We start from the raw sequence: 21,094 nt of genomic DNA on the forward strand, positions 1-21,094 counted from the left end.
CTGTTATACATTTTTAATATGTATGAAATTAGTGTTGCAGTAAACAGAACATGTTAATTTTGATTGTTCAGGGAAATAATCAAACTGCACTAGAAGAACATTATATACATTTATTGTTCATTAAATGAAAGTTTACATCACAATCAAATCCAATTTATTTCACAAATACCAGGTTCACATAGTACATTGTTTTTCTTCATAAACAATTTCAAACTCACGTGCACAATTAAGAACAGGTAATTGAACCATGTCCATATTACAAATTATTAAATGATCCAATGCTAACTTAATTATTAGTCAATATTATGACGCTCATAGGCCAAGTACACAATTTGTAATGATCAAACATTAAAATAATATAAAGTCTTTGACATCTAACTCATTCTTTGAGGCAAAACATTTTCAAGATACTTTGGCATTGGATTTCTAAGAAAATAAGTTAAGAAGGGTGAGGGGTATGCGAAACTCTTACTATTGCAAAACTTTTTACTTTCTGAGCTAGCACAATTGGTATTCTTTTAAAGTATACCTTTGCTGAAGGTATATGCTATTGTTATTGTGTTTTTAAAACAATAATTATAAATATAATTTAAAAAATATATATGCATCCAAGAGTTTTTTTGGCGATTCATTTGAGGGTAGTCATGACGGAGGACTCTTCGTCAATGTCCGTATCTCTCAGGATTGTGTCAATGTCGATGTCTGAGCTCACCTTCCCACTTGCTGCAATAAAACAAATAATTCTTTTATCTGTTTTAGAGTTTGGCTTGGAAAGATTAGGACAATTTTGGATCATGTTGCTAGGTCATGATTAAACATTGACATACATAAAAATATAAATTTTAAAGATTTTTGTAGTGGATGGATAGGTTTAACAGCAGACATACCTGAATGATCAAAATAGATGAAAATCCAAAAATAAACACAGAAGATTTAGCTAGGTAGCTGGGTGAATGAGGTGCTTGCCTAGTAATCAGACGATTTAGCTAGGTAGCTGAATGGATGTGGTGCTCGCCTAGTAATCAGAGGATTTAGCTAGGTAGCTGGGTGGATGTGGTGCTTGCCTAGTAATCAGAAGATTTAGCTAGGTAGCTGAGGTGGATGTGATGCTTGCCTAGTAATCAGAAGATTTAGCTAGGTAGCTGAATGGATGTGGTGCTCGCCTAGTAATCAGAGGATTTAGCTAGGTAGCTGGGTGGATGTGGTGCTTGCCTAGTAATCAGAAGATTTAGCTAGGTAGCTGAGGTGGATGTGATGCTCGCCTAGTAATTAGAAGATTTAGCTAGATAGCTGTGTGGATGTGGTGCTCGCCTAGTATGGTAATCATAAGATTTAGCTGGGTGGATGTGGTGCTCGCCTAGTATGGTAATCATAAGATTTAGCTAGGTAGCTGAATTAATGTGGTGCTCGCCTAGTAATCAGAAGATTTAGCTGGGTGGATGTGGTGCTCGCCTAGTATGGTAATCATAAGATTTAGCTAGGTAGCTGAATTAATGTGGTGCTCGCCTAGTAATCAGAAGATTTAGCTAGATAGCTGGGTGGATGTGGTGCTTGCCTAGTAATCAGAAGATTTAGCTAGGTAGCTGAGGTGGATGTGGTGCTAGCCTAGTAATTAGAAGATTTAGCTAGATAGCTGTGTGGATGTGGTGCTCGCCTAGTAATCAGAAGATTTAGCTAGGTAGCTGAGGTGGATGTGGTGCTCGCCTAGTAATTAGAAGATTTAGCTAGATAGCTGTGTGGATGTGGTGCTCGCCTAGTAATTAAAAGATTTAGCTAGATAGCTGTGTGGATGTGGTGCTCGCCTAGTAATCAAAAGATTTAGCTAGATAGCTGTGTGGATGTGGTGCTCGCCTAGTAATCAAAAGATTTAGCTAGGTAGCTGGGTGGATGTGGTGCTCGCCTTGTAATCAAAAGATTTAGCTAGGTAGCTGTGTGGATGTGATGCTCGCCTAGTAATTAGAAGATTTAGCTAGATAGCTGTGTGGATGTGGTGCTCGCCTAGTAATTAAAAGATTTAGCTAGATAGCTGTGTGGATGTGGTGCTCGCCTAGTAATCAAAAGATTTAGCTAGATAGCTGTGTGGATGTGGTGCTCGCCTAGTAATCAAAAGATTTAGCTAGGTAGCTGGGTGGATGTGGTGCTCGCCTTGTAATCAAAAGATTTAGCTAGGTAGCTGTGTGGATGTGATGCTCGCTTAGTTATCAGAAGATTGCTGGTTTGATCCTAAGAAAAGTACTTTGATTTTCAATAGTTTGAAACTAGACCCAGCTGTCCTTAATTATAGTGCTTTGAATAAAAGTTTTTGGTTGAAGAACCACCTATAATTTTATTACTAGATATGGTAGCCTATGTTTTTAACTGAAAAGCACAAAAATATTAAGGTATTAACACTTTTTATATGGGAAGTTCTAATATTTGAATGATGAGAACAGACTCGTAATAAAATATGTACTATAGTTACGAGTATGAAAGTATCACAGAATCTGATGAGATATTTTGTTGGGTTACCTGCATGTTCAAGGAAAATTGCTTTTAAACTGGTGAGTTGATCCCGGTATGCTCGTATTTGTGCCTCAAGTATGCAGTTTTCCATCTTCAAATCATCAACTCGCTTCAGTGTCTGTTCAGTTTTCTTCTTTGACTTGTCACGACTTTTACGAACAGCCTTAAACAGATATTCAATTATGCCATTTATATCTTCGAATTTATATGATCTACAACTCAAAAAATAACTCGATATATTAAGTAAAAATATGAATAAGTCGGTGTACCGTACACAGGCCTAAGTGAAACATAACTTATAGCCATGACATAACAAAGCTACACAGATCATCTCACAACATTCTACACTCATCCTTCACTCGTATTTAGGTTAAAATACACACCTAGGTGGCGTTCCCATCTCATAATGATAATAATAATAATAATAATAATAATAATCACAGATAAGTTTTTGGCATATATCTTTACTTCTTTACAAAGACTTATTCTTCAAGCTTGTAGGTCTATATGTCCTGCACATTTCATGTAATACTGTGATAACTATCAATGCTACCATTTCTACAGTTGTTATTAATTTGCTATTACTTATCGTTCTACAGTCGTTATTCACCTCGTTATTTCGTTCCCTTCGCAGCCTGTAGTCCTCATCTTTCTCCCCCTCGTACTGAGTCAGCTGTGATCGCTTTCTTCCTCGCCCACTATTCTCCTTGTTTGATGGCATTGTTACTACACAAAAAAAACCTTATTGCCCAACACATTTTTTTACATGGTAGTAGAGTGATGTAACAGTTAAATGTAAAGAAAGTCTTAAAACTCGACGTTTAGATCTTGGATACAGTGCAGATTTGTCATTCAGATGTTGATCCAAAATATGATTTCATATAAAATATTTCAATATAGCCTAAAAAAACTATTGTGAACCCAACAAATTGACCATTTCATAATGAACCTCTATAGGTCTACAAAACAAATTATGATGATGCATTACAGGAGGAGTTCATGAAAAAAACAGAATTTTTGTGAAAATGTTTTTTGACATATTTTGGTTCTCCATTAAATTCTGTATCTAAAAAACATAAAATAAGACCAAACGGTTTTTATTTACCTTGAATAAAATACCGTAGTTAGAGTTATTTGTATGGCAATATTTTCAACCTTGGATTGTTTTGTTTTGAGTATTTTAGTAATACAATTTGACTAAAACCTAGTTAGTTCATACAGAAAAACTATATTTAAACATATACTAGCAGCAAAACCCGGCATTGCCCGGGTAAAATAATATAATGTACAATAAGTGGTTGTAGGATTAATTATTTTCTATTTTCATAGATATACACCGGGGCTATAGAAAACAAGGGCTGGCTCATGTCTTTGATGTAGCACTTTCCGACATGGTCCCGCTCCCCCATCTCCTGTGACGTTACCGGGCTGAAAGTCGGACCTGCTTCCATTACGCGGCTAGCAAAAATCTCACTCTTTTACACGCTTCCCTACCTTTATTTATTTATTGCTCTTGACAATTTTTACATTGTGTAGCATATAATAGTTATTCTAATATTTATAATTACATAGAATCTATATATATAAAAGGCAAAGCCCTCACTGACTGACTGACTGACTCACTCACTCATCACTAATTCACCCACTTTCCACTTACCTAGGAGGCTGAAATTTGGTACACTGATTCTTTAGGCATTACATAGGAAAACTAAGTTGTTTTTATTCTGATCAGACTTTCGGGCTCCGCCCCAGCGGCTCTGGAGTTTCCCATGTTAACCTTATGAGTACTCATATTTAAATGGAATTAATGAATCTTAACGGCTGTTTCAATTAAACAAGTTGGTTCTGTTCTATGATGTTCAATAGCATTAAAGTTACAAGGATTACCAACAGAGTGCAGCACTATTATTTTTTTTGTTTATATTTGACAACAGCTAACTTGAAACCAAAAGGTGAGTGAGCGTAGCGAACGAACTTCAACCCGGAGGCGAGGTAGCGTAGCGAACGAGCTCCAACCGTAAAGGTGAGTGAGCGTAGCGAACGAACTTCAACCAGGACGTGTGAGCGCAGCGAACGAGCTTCAACCTTAAGGTGAGTGAGCGTAGCGAACGAACTTCAACCAGGACGTGATTGAGCCATGCGAACGAGCTCACATATGAAGTTAAACGGGGCAAAGCCCGCGGGTACAGCTAGTCTATATATATAAAAGGCAAAGCCCTCACTGACTGACTCACTCACTCATCACTAATTCTCTTACTTCCCATTTACCTAGGAGGCTGAAATTTGGTACACTGATTCTTTAGGCGTTAAATAGGAAAACTAAGCTGTTTTTATTCTGATCGGACTCTCGGGCTCAGCCCCAGTGGCTCTGGAGTTTCCCATGTCAACCTTATGATTTTTCATATTTAAAAGGAAATATTGAATCTTAACAGCTGTTTCAATTAAACAAGTTGGTTCTGTTCTATGATGTTCAATAGCATTAAAGTTACAAGGATTACCAACAGGGTGCAGCACTATTATTTTTTTAAATTTATGACAACAGCTAATTTGCAACCAAAAGGTGAGTGAGCGTAGCGAACAAACTTCTACCTGGAGGCGAGTTAGCGTAGCGAACGAGCTAACCTGAAGGCAAGTGAGCGCAGCGAACGAGCTCCAACCCAAAGGTGAGTGAGCGTAGCGAACGATATGAAGTTAAATGGGGCAAAGCCCGCGGGTACAGCTAGTTTAAACATATACTAGCAGCAAAACCCGGCATTGCCTGGGTAAAATAATATAATGTACAATAAGTGGTTATAGGATTAATTATTTTCCATTTTCATAGATATACACCGGGGCTATAGAATACAGGAGCTGGCTCAGGTATTTTCAACACAAATTACAAAAAAAAAATTATACTGAAGTCAAGATTTTAATAATATTTATTGTAGATCTACTTTATCGTACCTATATAGTTATTTTACATGTACATAATGATCAGAACATGAAATTAAACAGCATTTGTTAACACCCCAGTACAATATTTGAATGATTAGATACTTGTATAGCTATAGCAGTTAAATGAACAAAGTACATAAACATTTTCCAGGCCTAACAATGCCGCCTGACAAAATGGAGCTACTGATCCAAAAGTTTGACAGGTAGTTCCCCATTCTTCACGGTGACTCCTTTGATAGACAAATTTTGTGTTGTCACACGATTTGAAAACATTTTAAAACACAAATTCCACAGTGTATGGCCAAAGTTATTAGGCTCTTTTCAAAACCAAGAACAATCATCCAAATTCGGCATTTGAACAGAACAATCAAAGAAGATAGAAGAAAAAGTGATCAGAAGATGAGTAAGTGACTAAAATCAGCGAAATAGGATACAACTATATAATTACAAAAATATTGCACTAAGAACGCTCTTTTTTACGGTTACTTTTAAATCCTTTTGATGACATAGAAGAATATTTTAAGGTTGACGAGGTTAACTTTTAATGTCCTCACATTTCCACATTCTTTTTTTTATATGTAAGCATGTATAAGTATAGGCTAGCCTATTTTTACTTGTTTTTAGGCTTGTTTTGCTTTTTACTTTTTAATTTTGATGTCCCCAAAGGCCAAAAACACCATTCGTTCAAATTTACATATATATATATATATATATATATATATAGATTTTTATATATTTGTGTCCGTGAACACGATAACTTGAATAATTTATGTCCGATTTTGATGAAATTTGGTTTGAAGGTGTAAGGCAGGATAAACTTGAATGAGTTTGCGAACCAGCATGATCGGACCATGGGAACGGGGTTTTACGAGGGTTTTTATGGGGTAAAAATTGGTTTTTCTAATTTTTGACCTCTAAACACAAAATTTCCCAATTTATCTTCAGACCTTTTTAAAGAGCTTAAAAAACAAATAATTTATATAACAAATAGTATATCAAAGTATTTTTGTACAATTATTGGTTACGGAGAAAAATTAAAAAAATCTTTTTTTTTCCCATGTTATTCTTATGGAGAATGTTGTAAATAATGTTGTAGGCCTAGTTTGCTTGTTTATAGATATATTTTGATCAAACTTGGTAAATTTATTTATTTTATACTAAGTTATTAATATTTTACTAAAAAACACATTTTTACCCTCCCTGTAGCAGCAAGCCTAGGTACTCATAAAACCTAATGTTAATTAAATACCGGTACATTTATTGAAAATCAATTCAGGCAAATGGAAATTCGCTTAGTCTGCATGTTTGCTGCGGCGGGGGTATTTTTTGTTTGTATGGTTATAGGTATTTAGAAAAAGTTTCAATATATTTGGCTAATAATTAAAGATTTTGAATTTTTCATAAACTTCCTCCTTAAAAGATAAAATAGCTTAAATTTTAGTTCTCATTTCAGGATAATGGTGAACATATCAGCCTACGGTTCATTTTATATCAAACAAAAATTAACCCTCGAGCGGGCACTTGTGGAGTTTTCCTCCGCACTTGTAGTTTTTGTCAGTAGCCCTTGAGCTTTTTCTATTCCAAATTTTGTTGTCAGTTGTAATTCAGTGACGAGGTGTCAGTTTGCAGAGGTTTTCTTGGTTCTTAGTTTTTCCCAAGATAAGGTAAGTTACCTAGGGTACCGTACTTAAAAATAAAAATGAAAGAAACCATGAATTTTCTCTATTTGATTACCATATCATCAGTGGGCTATAGAAAATTGAAAACAGTTTTTGGTTAAATATCAATAGTTTTATTTAAATTATTTTATATGAATAAAAACTTAAACAAATCATAACTTAAAGCAATTCAATGTTTACATTGGGGAAAAAATTAACAATATAGGCTATTGTAATCGATACATTGAATCAGATAAATATTTATATTTGCCGTTATTCATCTGGTAATATATCATAGGGGCTGCACTTTATTTTAGGTCCTACACAAACAACCGAATGAAAATATTGATTGTTTCATTCCGTATATCGTTTGGTTAGTTAGGTTAGGTTAACCTTACCTAACTAACCAAACGATATATCGATCGATATTTTATTCGAATGAGTGTAGGACCTAAAGTAAAGTGCAGCCATCATAGGTTCTCTGCCGAACTGTACCCAATATTAATGCTTGCATAATTAGCATTATGCTGGTCGACTGGATTCAAAGATTTAGGATATCCTGAGAAACGTATTGAAGAGTCTGCTAGAATAGGCTATATGAAAATATGAGAGGCCGAGTGGTGAAAAGAGAGGTCAAAAGCGTAGAGAGAAAATTCATTCTTTTATAGGTCTACAACACTGAGTGATGCTGATGCAACAAAAAAAGGGTGGGGTGAAGTGTTTGTGTGTGTCTTGTTGTCCCTGTACAACACTCATTCTTAAATTTGAACAAGTGAAATTGTAAAAACTGCACATGAATTTACAAGGGCAACCAACATTCCCAGTCAAAAGAAGGTGAGGGTATACTAAGCCTAGGCTTTCTAATTGTCAACATGCTTAAACGTAACTTTTCCTAGGCTAATTATTGGTGTATACATTGTTTACAATAGCTGAAACCCACTGTAAATATTAAGCAATATTGGCATATGAGTTTAAATACATGATCCTCACCATACTGATTATTAGAATCCATTGAGATTAAAAACAACAAAGACCATATGTTATTGATCTTAGTTCATAGATGATCATAAAATTATAACAACTTACTTCACTGTTCACTAATCACTTTCCTTTCGCTCTCTAGATTCGCATTTGACAATTGACATGACAATGACAATGTTGGAAGGATGACATCACTTTTAGTTTTAGCTCAAAGCAGACAAGTATTTTGAAGATTGAGTGAGGAGTGCAAACAACGATATATATTTGTCCTTACCATTGGTTATAGTACGGCCACCTTTAAGTGGCAGTGGTTATAGCACAATCTAAAGTTATGATAAATGTATTCTCATTTATTTATATCGAATTATGAATGCTTCGATAGTTTGATAGTGATTACATACTTTTGATAAAAGAGTTACTTTAAGTTGGAGTTTGAGGAGTGTTTTTTTTAACCCAGCGTCCTTTATGTGCCTTTGTTGTAAATAATGTATACATAAGTTTCCAAGGTTCATCATTACCCTTACCCATTCAAAACTAATGGAGTATGTTTTACCTATGACATTTTTTTGGGAGAGGAGGGAAAATTCTTTTACGAATACCAGTAGTGTGAGACTCCTGAATTTATCACAGACTTCTCACTAAAAAAAACCCCTCTACTATGTTGGACACAGACCTGGAATTGTTTGTCACATTACTTCAAGTCAGGCCAACATGTGACCATAAAGCCCTCAGGGCTCTCACCGTTTCTGGCATTTAGATTCTTTATGACCTACACCGCATCCCAGTCAAGGTCGAGCTTCTTGGCACAGAGAATAACCTGGATGTAGTGTGACAGACAGGTCCAATTGTCCTCACACTGTTCGATAGGCGGATGCTACTCTTAGTGCTGCCTGACGCTGCACTCGGGCGAGCCGCATCCTATATACCTCGTTATTGAGAGCGTCTGCCCACACCTCCGCACCGTGCAAGAGTACGGACTGGACATAAGACATTAACAGCCTTCTACGACTGGACCGAGGCCCTCCGACATTGGCCATCAAACGGCTAAGAGAGGAAACCACCCTGGCGACCCTGTCCACCATACGGAAAATCTGATCCCGCCAGCTTAGCTTGCTGTCCACCATAACCCCAGGTACTTGGCAGTACGAACGGTCTGTTCTTTGACAGCCCGATGGTGTCAATCCGTTTTTTGTTAATACCACGATCTCAGTCTATAACTTGGTTCAGCTTTAGCTGAGCCAGCTCAACGCTACGTGCAGCTTTCAAAGTCATCTGCGTACCCAACCAAAATAGTTTTCTCAGGAATTTCAGACCTAAGAAGGCTGTCATGAGCGACATTCCAGAGGTCTGGACCGAGTGTGGAACCTTGGACAGCACCGGAATGACACTAATCGTCCGTGGGCCTTCCGTAGAGCCATACATGAGAAGGCGCAACCGGAGATAATCCTCTATGATGAGCCTGAGGTATGCCGGAACTTGGAAGGTGTTCTCCAGAGCATACAGCATATCGCACCACCTCGCGGAATTAAATGCGTTTCGCACATCGAGTGTTACGAGCAGCACGACCCTACGAGAATAGTGGTTAAAATCCTCAGCTCTCATCACGGCTTGCTTCACCTCCTCAATAGCTTCAACCGTAGGTCGCCCCATCCTGAATCCATGCAGACGAGGGGACAGGTCCCCCGCAGCGACCACGGCTGAATTCAGCCGGGAACGGATCAACTTCTTGAGGACTTTGCCAGCCGTATCCAACATGCACAGAGGTCTGTAAGAGTAAGGCAGGTCTGGGTCTCCCTTCCCCTTCCCAACTAGCACAAGCCTAGCTGTTTTCCAGCACGATGGGAAAGCACCTTTGACTAGGCAGGCGTTGTACATGCTCAAAAGGATCAAGGGGTTAGTAGTCAAAACCTTCTTGAGGACTATGCTGGGTATCCCTATCCCATTGGGTCCAGGAGCCTTATTGTTCTTCATGGATAGAACGGCCGGAATCAATCAGGAACGGGTATACCTTTGTGGACAAAAACCCTTACCCTAATTCCCCGGGGCCGTTTTCCCAGCACCGGATACCTGGCGTGCCGGGGGTTGCCCGTTGCAATTAATGCAGAGCCCGACCTCTACATCCAAGCTGCACTCCCTGACTAAGGACCGATGTGGCTGGCTTCTCACGATCCACTGAGAATACCCATCGGCAGTGCAGAGCACACATATAGATAAAACATACTCCTCAAGGAGTTGGCACTCAGCATAGCAACACTGGTGGCGCTATCTACGAATTGACAGGCAAAGCTCTCTCAAAGTACTTAACGCTTTTTTACCATGCGGTTGGCATTCTGGGTTATAGTACTAGTATGTTTTCTGTGCTCTCAGTGAGAACGTCGGTTACCCTTGTCTCTTTTTAGTCGCCTCTTACGTCACAATCCCGGGAAGAATGTGGTCCTATTCTTACCCGGTACCACACGGGGATATCTATGACATTACCAATCAGTTTTGTGAAATCAATTGCTTGGAAAAGCAATTGAAATCCTGCAAAATGACTTTTTGGTAGGGGATGGTTATAAAACTTGAAGTTTCGTGGAAAAGCATGTTAGCCTGGCCAAGGCCAGAAAACCAAAAAACATCTGTTCTGTTTACACTTAATTCAATTACACGTTTTTTCTGTGTTTACGTTGTTTGTATATTCTATATTGTTTTGTTTGTGTAGTTGTCTCTTATAGCTCAGTGGTTGTCATTAGGTTGGTGTGACAGTGATGTGATTTTAATTATTCACTTTTAAAATAACCTTAAGCTAAATTCAATTTTTTATATAGGAACTTGCGATTGCTGTTCACCTTAAATCCCTTGGTGTCCTTGTTCTCCAAATTGCCTTGTCTAATACTGTATTACTATCTATAACAGTGGGAAAATACACAATTCCTTACCTTTTCCACCTTGAAGAGGTTAAAATGCCATGACAAAATTTACCATACTTAAATAGCCTATTGCATTTGATTTTTTCTTAAATAATGGAAGCGTTAATTTCATTTTAGTTGAAAGAAAGGCATGAGGCGCAGAAATAAAATCACCATTATAGTATGGATACTTATGGGAATTTTAGTGATATATCTTATACAGTCATTTCAATACAGTTCAATACCATATTCCTCAAAGAATAATGCTCGAAAACTTACTACATCCGTCCAAGTTCATAACAAAGAGAAGCTTATATTACGCCAGCAAAATTCAAGTACGCTCCACAGGCATAGACCTGGTGATGTGGACGGAGGGTTTCATAAACAGCCTATAGCCATAGCAACGCATCAGAATAAATCGTTGGATAATGAAAATTTTGGACAGGTTATTGGGTAAGTTTTCTAATCTCATGTACTACAGTATCTTAAGATAGGCCTAGAACTAGGTCTATCTAAGTTAGTAGGTATTAGTTCTTAGCTTATGATTAACTTCGTAAAAGTCTGGGTTGTCAAATGATGGCAAAACTTTGATATCGGGTACACTTCCCCAGAGAACCTATGATATATATTATCGGATGAATAATGATATATAGGCCCCTATCTAAACTTGTCCGGTTCAATATATCGATTAACTTAAGAGCTTAACTTTTTTTAATTGTAGTCTAAACATCGATTTCAAAATTGGGTTATTTAACTTATTTTAGGTCTAGGCCTACATTTTTAGTAATAGGTATTTGGCTGCACTTTAGTATCTGTCCTACACTCATTCGAATGAAAAATATCGATACCGTATATAGATTTTTCAATAAATCGATTACGGTACCTTAACTTTTTTTATTCGGTTAGTTAGGTTAGGTTAAACTAACTAACCAAACTTTATATATTTAATGAAATAATCAATATATAGCTCTATATATCCTTTCGAAAGAGTGTATGACAGATGTAGCCTAACAAAAAAAGAACAAAAACAATAAGTAAGTTATAACACATAACTTAAACTAACAATAAAAATAGGTAGCCTATTAAGAAATATAAACCAAAAAACTACAAACCATTTAAAATTTACAGTTTCTTCCATTTTTAATATTAAAAATAGGCCTATGCCTATTTAAATGAAAACAAGGGGTTAGACTTCCATATCTGTTATCACAAACAACCGAATGAAAAAATCGATTGATATATTGAATGAAACAATGGAATAATCGATTTCGATATTTATCGTTATTCATCCGACTTTATATCGTAGGTTCCTGTGGAAGTCTACCCTTGATATCCAACTCCTTCATAAGTTATTTTATCTCCTTCAAAGGGCTCGGTCCTGGGCCCTCTTTTGTTTCTGATTGTTGTAAATGACCTCCATCTCCAGGGCAGAGCACTCCTGTATGCTGATGACACCAATACTAACTAGAGGGAAAGTTATAAACCAAGTTTTGATAGAGGCAGAAGCTGCACTGGTTGCTGCTAAAATCTGGTTCGTCAGAAATCGGCTGCAGTTGAATGGAGACAAGACCCAGAGGATGATATGCACTTTAAGCAAAACAAAGAATTTTGATCACCAAAGCAGCGTGAAATTGCTGGGCTTCAGCCTAGACCCTAAGTTTACCTGGGAACAACATATCAGTCATGTACAGTATGTGTTAAACTCTCCCGTGTGGTTTTTCTTCTTTGGAAACTTAGGGGGGTTGTCACCGATAAATACTTAATAAATGTATATCACGCCCTATTTCAAAACCATATCAGATATGGAATCCTGCCCTGGGGACATGCTCCTGGCTGTATAAAAGTGCTACGTCTGCAGAAGAAGGCAGTCAGAGTGCTGTCAGCCGCTGGTTATAGAGACCACTGTAAGCCCCTATTTGCTAACCTTAAGGTTATGACCATCTTCAGCCAATATGTCTACTACGGCCTGATTAATCTCAAGAATAACAATGGGGAATATCAACAGAGGGGTGATCTCCATAATTATGACACCAGGAATGCACAGAAACTTGACATTCCTCGATGCAGGTTATCAAGATCCTTGGCAGCCCATCCCATTCCAGCCATGCGATTCTACAACATGTTACCGCCTCGGGCCCACATTGAAGACATGAAAGCTTTCTCCATGCAGCTTTTTAACAAGCTCACAAATGAGCCGCTGTACTCTTTTGGGGAAGTGTGTGGCGAGTACTTCTCAAACATATAATATGCACCGCCATCACTAGTTTTTCTATTTGTAAATATTGGTTAATTTGTTATTTTTTTATTAGTTTTACCACTTTAAAATTTTATTTGATGCAGTCTATCCAACAAGTGTTGGACAACGACATAGGAGTAGGTATTGGCAATGGTAATGGTTATTTATGATTACTATTTTCAAAAGGTAGGCTACATTTTAAGTTAAAATTAACCTAACCCCACCACAAAGTTGAGTAGGCTACGGTAAGTTAGAAATAAGTTAATTTATATAAATAGGCCTAGTAAGTGTAAGTACCTAACTAAACTTTATCAGTGAAAGGATAGATTCAAACCAGGCCCCAAAGTTGCTAGTCAAAACATAAAGCTAGTTATGATGTTTTTAGCGAATTTCCCTATAGGGAAAGATAGCTTAGGTACTAACTATATTATTTTACCTAACTATACCCAACTTTTCTTACTTAAGTATAGGTAATATCTAGGTAGGGTAGCTATTACCGTAGGTGGCACGGTAAGACCACTAAGACCTGGAGCCGGGACTGATATACTTACCTATTCATTTTGATGTCCCTAGAGGATAAAAACACAATTCGTTCAAATTTGTATATATATATCTATACAATATATATATACTTCCGTGAGCGCGATAACTTGAGTAGGTAATTTATGCCCGATTTTGACGAAATTTGGTGTAAGGTTTTTTGTGAAATTGAAGGTGTAAGGCGGGAAAGTCTTACATGAGTTTGCAAACCAGCGTGATCAGACCATGGGAACAGGGTCATTATACTAAGCTACTAATATTTTACTAAAAAAACACACTTAATTAGCCTCTCTGTAGCAGCAAACCTAGGTACTCGTTAAACCTAATGTTATTTAAATAGATATTAATTTAAATTCAATTCAGGCAAATGGAAATTCGCTTAGTCTGCAGGTTTGCTGCAGCAGGGGTATTTATATACAAAACGGTCATTCATGGGGTGCACCCACCTTATAACTTTCATAGTGTTATTTGTTGTACTGTTTCAGAAACAAACTTGAGGTGGTTCTGGCTGCTGTTGCTTGTGGGGATAGGCTTCATGAAACGTTAGTTATGATTAAGTCTGCCATCCTCTTTAGTAACAACGTTAGTCTGCGAGTGGTAATCTTTGCAGACACCCCACTGATAAAAGGATTTGAAGAAAAGGTAAGTGATAATGAAAAAAAATCTGATAATATATCTGTTATTAATCACTACTATGATCATTGCCATTGTCAAGTACCATGTTGTATTTATTATTTAATTGAATTAAGTTAGTGTTATTGTGTTCTAAACTAGGGCATCTTGGATTGCATGATGATATTTGTAAAAATGATGTACACCGTATGTAATAAATAAATAAACTGCGCTTTTAATAAATGATCATGGCCAACGAATCAGCTGATCTTAAAAACAGAAATCTGTCATCTCATTCATTCAACACTCATCTTTGCCTTAAAATTTACTGTGTGTCGGCGTGGTGTTGACACCACGGAGGCGTGTGGTTGTGAACTATCAGCTGAGTAATAGTTTGATAAATAGTAATAGTTAAGAAATAGTTGTACATATACAGAAAGAATACACATATAACCAATGACTCAAACCATCCTCCATTTCAGAAAAGGGCTGTTTTTCATTCATTAATTCATAGATTACAGTACTCAAAACACCTTTAACAGAAGAAAGATTTAACAAAGAACTGAAATATATAAAAAATGAGCGACTTTTAATGGATACACTACAAAATTAATAGACAACATGTTAAGAAAATCCAAATTAAAAAGACATAAAAATCAGAGAACTGCCCACATTCATCAAACATCAAAAACCATAAGCGGATATATCCGCCACCCGCCCTTTAATGCCAAAGACTTAGGCGGATATATCCGTCACCCGTCCGGGAAGGGTTAAAAACTGTTGTTAGTCAGCAATTCATAAATTTAAGCTGGAAAAATAGTTAGGTCTTATCTTTGTTGCGACATATCTTTCCTCATTTCTTAGTGAATGTTTGCCTACACTGTTTGCAACTCGTAAGTTACTCTTCTGAATTTATACCTGCACATAATTTCTGTGTGACATAGTCTTCCAATTGTAGGAGATATAATGAGAGGGAGTAATGTAAGGGATATAATAACATTGTATCCTATCTGCCGTCCGATGATTCAGTTTCTGATTTTGTTTATGTCTGCATTATCCAACAAGTGTCTGTCAAAAGGGTGACTGAAGGAGATGTAGTGTATGTGTATGTGTTATCTTTCTGAATTATGAGGTAAGTTTACTGAGAAAGAAGCGAAGATGGACTTACCTGCAAGTTTCTTGAAGAAATTTTCCATTATGGTCAAAACTTTTATCAGAACCAAAGTTAGAAGTACACAAAGGTTCCAGAAACTACAAAAATGACCCGTCTTGAATTTGAAGATATTAAAAATCTCCTATTAAAAAAAAAACAGCGAGAATGCTAAAAAAAGTGTGAATAAAGATCATGTGTATGAGTTGATTCACAAAAAACTTCCAGCTGTGCGGTTCTCGAAAAGAAACATTGCTGGAAACTAAATAAAATATCATAGAGAGAGACGACTAACAATGTTTCTGTGGAGTTTCTGTTTTATGTGAGTCGGTGGCTCAGTCGGTAGCATCGCGGACTTCGGGCCCAAGGCAGCGATGTCGTGGGTTCGGATCAGAATCAGAATCAGAATCAGAATCAGAAAAGCTTTATTCAAGATTTATACATTATATACCTACATGAAATATATGCATAAATACAGAATGGCGTCAAAACAGCTTATTACTAATTAAAAATACTTTGTTAAACTAAATAAAACAGGAAAATTTAATTAATGTAATTACATGTTGTAAAACTCTTCAAATGAGTAAAATGCTCTATCAATTAGTAACAATTTAAGTTTTTTTTTAAAAGACCTAATGTTTTTTATATCAAATATTTCTTTTGGTAGATGGTACAAAAACCTAATACCTGCAGCTGTTGGTTTCTTGTTATAAAACTCCAGTTTGTGTTGTGTTACGGATGGATAATTTTTATGCCTAGTATTATATCTATGATTATCCCCCAGCAGTGGCACCTTGTCTTCAGAAGCCCTCACATGCATAATAGTGTGCAATATATATGAGCTGTAAACGGTTAGAATTTTTAATTTAGGAAAATATTTTTTGGCCGATTCTTCATCATCCAGATTTAACATGATTCTTATTGCCCTTTTTTGAAGGATTAGAATACTTTGTAAATTTTGATTACTTGTAGCTCCATATAACTCAATACCAAATGTAATGTGTGAGTTGATATGTGCATGGTAAACCTTAAGCAATATCTCAAGGGAACAAAATTTTGACAGATTTCTTAAGGCAAATAAACCCGAGGAAATTTTATGTAACAATTTATCCGTATGGAGTGACCATGATAAATTTTCATCAAGCAATAAACCCAAAAATCTTGTTACCTTTACCTGAGTAATTTGGAGATCATTTACTTTAATACAGAATTCTGGATTTTTCTTTTGTGCTGTACTGAATGACATAAAATTGGTTTTATTAAAATTGAGAAATAATTTATTGAAGTTTAAGTAGTTTTTTATAGATAACAGATTGTTTTGGGCCGACTCTTGTATTTTATTAAAACATTTACCAGAAACCAACAAATTTGCATCATCAGCATATAGACACAATTTTGCCATATTATCTGTTAATGCTGTTGGCAGACCTTTAATATAACAAAGAAATAAAATGGGACCAAGAATCGAACCTTGAGGTACACCATATTTGATACACCTCAATGAGGATTTTACATTTCTTAATTGGTTGAAGTTATTTATATGATTAATTTCCACATATTGTAATCTGTTTTCAAGGTAAGATTGAAACCAATTTAAAGCATTGTTAGCAAAACCAAAATTTTTTAAAATTGAAATTAATGTTGAATGGCAGACACTATCAAAGGCTTTACTAATATCCATAAACACCCCGACAGTGCTCTCACCCTTATCAATAGCATCAATTATAGTTTCTATCAAATCAATTGTTGCGATTTACCGGGCCTGAATCCATGCTGCTCAGTATCAAATAAGCTATTATTTTCTAAGAAATTCATTAATCGTGAATGCATGGCACGCTCATAGATTTTTGATAAGCATGGCAAAATAGATAATGGTCTGTAATTAGAAGGGTCCTTATTGCTACCAGATTTATGTAATGTTTTAATTTTAGAGATTTTTAATTTACTTGGAAATATTCCTGAAATGAAAGAAGAGTTGATTAAATGAGCCAATGGTTTAGCTAAAACATCTTTAGCACTTTTTAAAACAGGCATAGGAATATCATCAAAACCACAGGTAAACTTGTTTTCAAAAGAAGAAAGAATCTTGTCTACTTCAGCTTCATCAACAGGCTTTAAATAAAATTTTACTGAATTTACAGGATTTGAGATTGCACCAAGAGCTCCCGAAGACAAGTCCCCAATCCTATCTACCAAACTTACAAAATGATCATTAAATATTTCACATATATCATCAGGTTCAGTGTATTCAAAGTTACCAATTTTTAATTGGATTTCATTTTTACGAACTCGGTTTCTGTTTAGTTCCCTATTAATAATATTCCAAGTAGTTTTTGAGACATTACTGGCATTTCTTATATTGCTTTCGATATAATGTCGTTTAGTACTATTTAATTGGGCTGCGTAGCTTCTTTTCAGGTCTTTTAGCTTTTTTATTAAAAACTTATCCTTATTTACCCTAATTTCTCGGCTTAATAGTATTATTTCATCTTTAGCTAACTTAAGTTCCGGAGTAATCCAATTTTTTGATTTTGAACAGGCACGAGACTTTAACTTAGGAAAGCAACTATCAAAATAAAACATAAGGATATTAAAAAATACATCATATTTTTCCTCTACAGTCGCTAAATATAAATCAGTCCACGTTTCCTGTGCAAGATAATTTTTGAATTTGGTTAAATTTTCAGGAAGGAATTTTCTACTAGATTTAATAGTAGGTTTGTTAAACTTTTGTTTAGAAGAGATGTCCCGAATTTCTAAGAGTTGAGCGTCATGATCAGAGAGCTCAGTGATTAGGCCTGATACTAAAAGATTGTTTTTAGGAATTGTAGTAAATATATTATCAATACCACTTTCACCCTCTAATGTTATTCTAGTAGGAAAGTCTACCAAATAATGCATATTATATTCATTTAAAATATTATTGAATATCTGATAGCCCTTGGAAAACTTAAGAACGTTAATATTAATGTCTCCAGCCACAATTACTCTTTCATATTTTTCAAAAATAAGGCCTAACAAACTATCTAATTTTTCAAGAAAAATATTTTCGTATACAGATCCTGGAGTTCTATACAAACCAACCAATAAAAATATGAAATCATTAACTCTCGCCTCAATCATACAACATTCAAAATACTTATCCTTAACCAAATTTTCAACTGCAGGAATTATAATTTTTTTTACTTTAATATGGTTACAGTCACGAGAAAGAATCATAACACCTCCACCTAAGTAGGTTTTCCTACAGTAATAGCTTACAATATTATAGTTAGAAATGTGTGCAAAACTAATTTCATCATTATTGAGCTTGTGTTCACTAAGAATAACAAAATGGGGCTTTAGTTCGTCTAAAATAATTTCAAGGGATAAAGTACGAGATGAAAAATGCTGGATATTTTGATGGAGAATTAATACGTTAGAGGAATGTTTGTTTGTTACAATAGGAGAGGAGGTGTTATTTTTGAACATTTTTACATTATTTACAGTAGTATCTTTACACCTCAAACAACCATTTGGCAAAAAAGATACATTTTCAGAGATGTCTAGTGGGTTTTCAAAATCCAAATTCATAAAAGTTTCACTTTCCAGTCGTTTTTTGTTAGTTAAATGAACATCATCCATGTTATTTTGACTATTATTTATGTGTATTTCATTATCAATTGAATGTATCTTTTTTGACAATAATAATTTCCTATCTATAAAAAATCATTCTCATTGCTGCCAGAAATGGGAGTCTTTGGCAGATCAATATTACCCTGGGTATCACTTGTACTCTGCTTTTCACTACCACTTTTGCACTTGATATTTTCACTATGCTGTAACTGGTAGTGTGATGGGGTGAGTGGAGGGAAGGTGTTGAGGCTGGCCAGGGTAGGCACATCATCGTCTGGCCTCTGAGATGTTGGATGGTCATGGTGGGGTGATGGACCTGGAGTCGCCACAGCTTCAGACATAGCAGCATCCTGCTCAGTAGCTGACAACTTTGTATGCCTCTGTATTTCCTTTCTAAGTCTTGACAGAAAAGCTGAATGAGACAGTCCATTTCTCAATACTCGATCAGAGTCCTGGTCATGGGAGATGATGATGATCCTAGCTCCGGTCTGTACATGAAAATATAGGGCATTTGAGACAAACTGGTGAAGCTTAATATGATCTCGCACGCAGCCCATCGGCGAACAAATCAAGGTTTTTAGTTTTCGGATTTTAAAATGTTTTGTGAGCTGTGAAAAAGATTCCTTGTAATCATCATATTTTGGCTTTTGAAAATATTCAGGCTTTGTCACCAAACTAAAAATACTGGCACCCTCATTTATCACCTGACAAGTTAATTTAGTATCAATGAAATCTTCTTTTTTTGGCCTTCCGAATGTTTGTCTAAATGTAACTGCCACTCCGGCGCTCATGTTTCTATTACAGTTTATGTCGGCAGAAATAGTATGAGCAAACGCAACTGTGGAGTCAGCTTTATACTTTTCAAAAGTTTGTCTCATATTTTCGTCCCTAACATCAACCATGTTTTCTTCAAATGTTAACTCATTGTAAGATGGGTCTTGGGGTTGTGGATAAAAAATATCTCGCAACATGCAAGCAATTTTATTTTTGCCCAATCTGTTGAAGTGAAGGCCGTATTTTGTGTACAGCGTACGGGAGAGGTCACCTAGTGGTAACAGAACTGCATGCTTAGCATTATTTACCAACTGCTCTATCTCCATATTCAAGCAAGTAACTCTATTATTTAGTTGGGCTGCATGATACTTGTATGGTAATTCTGCTACAATCAAATTAGTGTGCGCTGTCATATCAATGATCTTCTTAAAAGGTCACTGCCACTATAATTTATCAGTACAGTTCACCTTTGTACTGTACCGGCTCACTCCTTGCTTTGCTGTAAACGTTCCACGCACGGGCGCTTAGTCTATGTGGACGGGCAAATGCAAGGTGAAAAGAGGCCGCCAACCTCTTTAAAAAAAAAGAGAAGTATACAAAATTATGCTCTTGATACAATTAGAATACAGAAATACTTAAGAACATTGATAAAGTAACCTATCTGTATTTCCATCCTGAAATTTAATTGGGTGCCAAGTATAAAAAATACCTGGCATGGAGAGTTACATATAAAAAAGAACATAAGCCTATTTATTTGTTATTTTCAGCTTGATGAATGGAAAATTCTTGTTAACAAGACATACACCTATGAAATACATCATGTAGCATTCCCAGAAAACGGAAAAGAAGAATGGCGTAAACTGTTTAAACCTTGTGCTGCTCAGCGGTTATTCCTTCCGGTAAGTATTGTAGTGGCAGTTTTATAAGGTGGATTATAAAATCCACTCCCTGGTGTGGATTAACGTCCACACTAGTGAGTACTATGACTGTCCGTAGTACTATCCTAATAATTAGACCAATTTGTTAATTACAAGGAAAAATGTGGTTCGGATTCCACTATAAACTGTAGGTCCCTTAGTTGTCATTGGCTGTATGGGCTATTAATTAACAGCTGTGTCTAAGGAACATTTCGGACTATGAGATCGCGCCACGGGGTTATAATACGAATATAGTGGCGTCCTCATCTTAAATAATTGAAGGTGCT

General features: G+C 36.1%; 2 protein-coding genes across 4 annotated transcripts in view; one reads left to right on the top strand and one right to left on the bottom strand.

Annotated features, from left to right (window-relative positions):
- Positions 1-90: 90 nt before the first annotated feature.
- Positions 91-8,258, bottom strand: LOC128996050 (CCAAT/enhancer-binding protein gamma-like). 2 transcript variants are annotated; one of them, XM_054421187.1, is made up of 4 exons: positions 8,181-8,258; positions 3,113-3,228; positions 2,509-2,665; positions 91-723 (listed from the first exon to the last, which is right to left on the bottom strand). In XM_054421187.1, exons 2-4 carry the CDS (start codon positions 3,221-3,223, stop codon positions 629-631), a joined length of 363 nt encoding a protein of 120 aa, XP_054277162.1. In that variant the 5' UTR covers positions 3,224-3,228; positions 8,181-8,258; the 3' UTR covers positions 91-628. The 2 variants fall into 2 exon arrangements, with proteins under 2 accessions (XP_054277162.1, XP_054277161.1); XM_054421186.1 differs by having other exon boundaries at positions 8,085-8,209.
- A 2,544-nt stretch (positions 8,259-10,802) lies between these two features.
- LOC128996048 (glucoside xylosyltransferase 1-like) overlaps positions 10,803-21,094 on the top strand; it is a 33,780-nt gene continuing 23,488 nt past the window's right edge. For both annotated transcript variants that reach the window (XM_054421182.1, XM_054421183.1), the window contains exons 1-3: positions 10,803-11,416; positions 14,225-14,381; positions 20,658-20,789. In XM_054421182.1, the coding sequence (XP_054277157.1) occupies positions 11,115-11,416; positions 14,225-14,381; positions 20,658-20,789 (591 nt within the window). In that variant the 5' untranslated portion in view covers positions 10,803-11,114. The remainder of the gene's footprint in view (positions 11,417-14,224; positions 14,382-20,657; positions 20,790-21,094) is intronic.

The sequence above is a fragment of the Macrosteles quadrilineatus genome, unplaced genomic scaffold, assembly GCF_028750875.1.
Source record: "Macrosteles quadrilineatus isolate MER2022 unplaced genomic scaffold, UCM_ALF_1.0 Scaffold_5__1_contigs__length_97177068, whole genome shotgun sequence".
Lineage (NCBI taxonomy): Eukaryota > Metazoa > Arthropoda > Insecta > Hemiptera > Cicadellidae > Macrosteles > Macrosteles quadrilineatus.